The sequence below is a fragment of the Cryptomeria japonica genome, chromosome 2 (genome assembly GCF_030272615.1).
Source record: "Cryptomeria japonica chromosome 2, Sugi_1.0, whole genome shotgun sequence".
In the NCBI taxonomy this organism is placed as follows: Eukaryota; Viridiplantae; Streptophyta; class Pinopsida; order Cupressales; family Cupressaceae; genus Cryptomeria; species Cryptomeria japonica.
Window position 1 is genome coordinate 626,642,035 of NC_081406.1, and position 6,000 is coordinate 626,648,034.

At 36.1% G+C, this 6,000-nt stretch overlaps 1 protein-coding gene across 1 annotated transcript in view; it reads right to left on the reverse strand.

The window, feature by feature from the left end:
* The window catches only part of LOC131078664 (uncharacterized), a 49,835-nt gene extending 44,290 nt beyond the window's left edge, over window positions 1-5,545 (reverse strand). The window contains exon 1 of the mRNA XM_058016413.2: window positions 3,997-5,545. Within this exon, the coding sequence (XP_057872396.1) occupies window positions 3,997-4,692 (696 nt within the window). The 5' untranslated portion in view covers window positions 4,693-5,545. The remainder of the gene's footprint in view (window positions 1-3,996) is intronic.
* Window positions 5,546-6,000: the final 455 nt, after the last annotated feature.

The following is a 6,000-nucleotide window of genomic DNA, read 5'->3' on the forward strand; positions in this document are numbered from 1 at the left end:
CTGCTGAGTCAATCGGCACTTACTACTTATCTGGATAATATAGAGGAGGAGATATTGAGGTGAAATCTCAAGTATGAGATGGCTTCCACAATGTGCAACACTTAGCACAAATCTCTCAATAGATTTAAAGCAGACATTAGATTATGTAATCTCCAAAGCTATTCTAGCTCTAAAGTGAGCTTCTAGAATTGCTACTTGTCAGCAGTGCAAAGTCTCTGATTACAAAGAACTTAGAACCATAGCATCTATATAGACACTCAACTGATGATATAAAATGCAAATAAAGACCAAGGCTCCTCTATCTATTCCTACGAAGAAGACATTGCTACTCCACAATACAAAAAAACCATAAAAATACTGGAGCAGACAGAAAACTCGCCTCATAGCTTTGGTTCCCATGCAATATCACAACCTAGTTGCTTGAATGACCTAGAAAAATTGAAGAGCAGAAATATAACAGTGAAAGAGACCATTGAAAAACACAAGAATCCCTCTGAGAAGGTGTACAAAAGAGGAAAGATAGTTGCAGGCTTGTTTTTAGAGCTGAATTGTAGAACAAGCGATTCTTGTGTCATCTTGCAGCCCTTAGATATCATATATTTGTGTTGCTTAATGATGATCTCTGCTCCTGCCTTCTCAATGTCAAATATTTTTGTATAGTTTATCTATCAAACTTCATATATGGAACCCTTCTTCCTAGGCTTAGAATTAAGACAACAGAAATCATATACTTTTTGTTGGAAACGCTGCAAAGGTTGTAATTCCCTTGACCTATAGTGTGCATGGGGATACCGGATATGAGTAGTCAACTTGTGGCTACCATAACTCTTAATTAAGTTATATGATCATTAATATATTCTTACATAGGTAGTTGAATCAGCCTGGGGTGGCATACATGTCATTATTAGGTATTTATAGGAGTTAGAGGTTAGCTTATTATCATCAGATTGAAAATTGTGTTATTCTTGGGGACTTTTGGAGGTTTTCCCCCTTGAAGTGGCTTACTATTCTCAATAATCATCATGTATTTGCAACATATTTCCTTCTTCTCTTGTGCTAGAGCATGATTTGGGTACCTAGAATGCAAGAAACAAGGCAAAAAAAGTTCAAGTTGGAAAGTCAAATTGTGAAGCACATATCTCTCTCAATTTGGTATTTTTTAATAATTTATGGTGGGTTGATGAAGGTTTGATTGAAGCTGCTACACTTCTGATTTGAAGTTATTTGGAGTTATTTAGAACATAGTTTTAGGACTCAGCGAGACTTTGCAAGACCTGGCCACCTACAAGTGACATTAAAGCATGATTTGGGCACCTAGAAGGCAAGAAACAAGGCAAAAAAAATTCAAGTTGGAAGGTCAAATTGTGAAGCACATATCTCTCTCAATTTGGCATTTTTTTTAATAAATTATGATAAAGGTTTGATTGAAACTGCTATAATCCTGATTTGAAGTTATTTGGAGTTGTCTAGAACATAGTTTTAGGACTTGGCAAGTACTTTGCAAGACCTGGCCGTGTTGACTCTGGCCAAGTCTTGAAGAGTACTCGACTGAGTCCGAGCTTAGAGACATGACAGCTGCACATTTTAAAGTGAAATTTCAACTTTTATTGGTTATTTTTTGCTCTTATTTGCCCATTTCATCCAACCAAACATCAACATAGCAAGAAGATGATTTGAGAAGAGAATTTTTAAGGATTCAAAGTTGATCAAATCATCAAACAATTAACTATTATTTTCTTTTTTCCTTTTTTGATTTGAAAATTAAAAAACACTTTAAAAAATTAGAGAAAATGCAGTCAAAAGAGGAAGATGTAGTTGTATTTGGTTGTTTTTCATTTTGACATATCATCATATGTAAAAAGTTATAATGTTGCTATATATTTATTATTTATAATTTTGTTGTATTAAAGTGTATTGTTCAACTTTGAGACTATTAAATTTCAAATTTTGAGAGTTTGAGGATCATGTGACATGTGTAATGTTTGAATTATGACAAATTGATAGTCAAATTAGACTTTTATGTTCTCTATATACATTAATTTCTGTTTTTTGTGTGATTATAAGTTTTTTTGGGTCAAGTTTGTGCCAAGTTTTTCACAAGTCTATGTCAAGTTTTTTGCCAAGTTTTTGCCAACTCCCAAGCCCAAGTCAATATTTTGGGCTGTTGAGTCCAAGCCCTAAAATTATGATTTTGAATCAAGGTTAGAGGTAGGGGCAAGAATTTTCTTACTCTTGGAAAGACTCTTAGCAATGGTGATTCATCGATACAAGAAATAGATACCATTTCCATGGATGATGTAAGGGATAAAACCAAGAATATGGAGGAAATCTTGTCAGTGGTTGAGAAAGTGAAATAAGAAGTTACCAATACAAACTCTCTTAGCCTTGGAGAGATTTATGAGACATGTGGCAACATTCTTAGGCAAATGAAACAAGCCATTTATAGTAAGGAACCTAATTTGGGATTTATTAGGAGCATATTAAGCCAATTGTGACATGACAGTGGATCAAAAAGAACAATTCGCTTCATCCGGAAGCCTACACTCTAAATACTACATGGTATGCAACAAGGCCTAAGAAAGTGTTTCCATTTGACAATGAAGAGATGAAAGAAGGGCTCATGAAGGCCCTTTGAAAGATGTATAGTGATGAGGAGCCTACCTTACTTAGAACAAAGTGGCTAGCCCGTGTCAATCTTTATGGTACAAAATTCAGCAAACCGGAGGCAAGAATGGATAGAGATACATTAGCTCAAACCAACCCTATTGAATTGTAGACATCTCATGTAAGGATGCACTAGAATTCAAGGTTGTTGCCACTCATCTCCTTTCATGGGTTGTCGATTCCTCTAAAACGGAGAGGGATTGGTCTACATATAGCTTCATTCAGTTAGTCGAGAGGAATAGACTCACCTCTCCATGATTTGAGAAGCTGGTGATCATGCATAGTGCTTCATGGCTTCATAATTGATAAACTCCTAAGTATCATTAGATTCCAACCACACTTGGGATGTTGATCCGGAAGATGCCACCCCAATTGATAAGGAGAGACAAGAGGGGTTGGTTGCAGTTCATTTGAATGACGCAACCCCTCATAGTGGCAATGATTTGGATTCGGACTCCAATTTTGATACAGTATTACTAGATGTTAATTAGGGACAGTTACATATTTTCTATGTTTTTGTCACTTTAAAGTTGAAACTTGCAGCCTTTGGACATTTTATTGTAATTATGCCGAGAGGCATCTACAATGACATCAAAATGTCCGTAAACAAAAATCCATTTTTGAAACAATTTGACATGCAAATGACAGGTAAATGCATGAGATATGCCATGTTTCAGCTTTTGTGGAGGTGTTATTTACTTTACAGATGATTCTCTTCTATTATAAGATATCTCTCGGCATATTTTACATATATTTTTTAAATATAGGTATACTAGTTTTTATACAAGATGTATGCACATTGACAATGAAAGAAAATAAATTTTGTTAATTTGTTTGTGCACTCTCATGTGAAATCTCAATTTAACTCTAATGTCATGTATTAAAGTTCTAGATGCCTTATCAATATTAAATATGAATATTTGAAATAATCTTTATTTCAAAAAAAATAAAAATTAATAGCCGTCCCCTGAAAAATGCCCCCCAAAAAATGCATCCCCCTGTCCTGTGCCCTCCCTGTCCCAGAAACTTGGTGGAACATAGAATAAACCTCATTAAATCCAACAAAAATAAGTTAAGGACTAGAAACAATGTGGTATTGGTATGACAAGAAGTAACAAAATACACGTATCAGTAAAACTGAAAGATGAAAAGGAGATAAAATAGAATTCAAGCAAAATAAAGAAAATTCTGGACTTATAAATCACATTGGTTTACCATAATTATGTTTGATGAGTTTATTATACCAGATGTAGCAAAAAAACCATCCCCCATCTCTGTTCAGGTTATTCAAGTGTTTGGATTAATGATGCTAAGCATAAATTTCAGCATTACCTGATCACCCAAATGCACAAGCAGATCTATCTTTCTGGCCTCGATACTCTTGGCAAGATGAGCCCACAAATCAGAATGAGAGGAAATGCACTTCTTGGTGACAAAGATCTTGTTGCAACTTATTGCCCCAATATTCAGAACCTCAGCAGGATTCTTTGGAAAAGTCCTGAAGCTGCTGGGAACTGCACCCTGAATCAGCCTATCGTGGTATCGAACTTCAACAATATAACGAGTCCCTGGCTCCAAATTTTTAAATGCAAACACAGTTGGGCTTCTGTCCTTCAGATGCTTTTTAAGCTCGAAAGGAGCACTGTCTTCCAGCTTCTGTTCCTCAAACTTTTTCCGTGAATAATTGAGGGAACTGCCAAGCCTTTTTAAAAAAGAGTTGGAAGGGGCATCCCGACCAGTAGTACTACTCTCTGCATCTTGAAACAACCTGACAATCACATCGTCCTCCTTATCAATCTCTAACAGGACCCTAACGCTAGATGTAGTGACTTTCCCTATGACTGGCCCAACCAAAACTCTGGGAAACTCACCATAATAATCATGCTGTGATACTTTAGGAGACCCCGTCAACATCTCAACTGTAGAGGCTATGGTACTGAGAGTACGCTTTCGAATCCGACATTTGGCATCCTTCCAATATGTGGGGAGACTAAACGCTTTATCGATGATGGGCATCGTCTCAGTCATGATTGCGAGTCCAATTTCAGATCTTTACGAGACCACTCCGAAAACAATTATGTTGTGAACCCAGTTATCTTATCACAAGATTCAGAGACCAGTTTGATCTTACGGAATCCCACACAGATCCGACCCTCTGCCCCAATCACTCCAGTTACCAATTGGGTATCCTAAACGAATGATGTAGTACCTTTTCGTTATGTATTGATTCGATTGATCTAGTGTTAACTCCTGCGAACCATTTAAAAGTATAGTTGGATCATATGGGTATAATTCATTTCGAATCTGTGGCCCCCTGCCAGCACAAACTAAAAGGTTTTCCTTTTGGAAGATTCCAATAATTTTCCAGCAATTGACCAATAAAATCGAGCAAGTTGCAACACGGTCAGAAATAGGCTGCAAACGCGGAGAGTAAAATGTCCAGCAGCGCTGTTCTCGACAGTTAGGGCAATTGTGAATATTATAATTATTAGTGCAAAACGTGTCTGCCATTTTCATTTTTGGCACTGTTAGTTTATAGTTCCTTCTGGGTAGTTTCGTAGAGCGTTCAACTTCTTGCAGAGCCCCAAATTCCACGAACAGAGCGTGTTGACTTCAAAATTCATTGCATGATTGGTTGACAAACATGCTCGAGCATTAAATATACCCAAAACTTTGACAACGGCGCCCAATTTGTTCAAAACTTCAACCAGACTTTCCAACACTACCTACATCTCATGTACCTGGAAGCTATTCTCTATATTTTAGGCTTCCCCGATGGTGCTCAAACAACTGCTGGCGAGATGGTGCGCGTGCATTCCAACTACTCCTTACGAGGCCTGGTTATTTTAATATGGTAGCGATTTTATGCCGGGTAATTTGTTTCACAATAATATGGTAGCGGTTTTATGCTGGGTAATTTAGATTATATGAAGATTTGATATAGAAAAAGCAAAGTAGTATTTGGATACAAGATGATGATATCAATATTTGAAAGGTCAAAGTTACTTTATGAAATTGGAAAAATAAGATAAAGAAAAGAATAAATAATGAAGAGTATCAATACAATTCAGCAATAAATGTTTTCCTTTGTTTACATTAGTACTTGTATTTATAAGAGGTTCAAGAGCTACATCGATAGGAAATTAAAATTATATTGAATGACTATTTTAGAAATGAAACAAAAAATATTATTTTTTTTGTTAAAAGAAAGAAATAATGGTTTCTGATTGTGATTCAAATACCCTATTTCCATAGGTAATTTTATTCCAAATCCCATTGGTGGATTGATCAATATGCATTAAGAGCTTAGGGTGTTTATCCACAATTTGAACAACC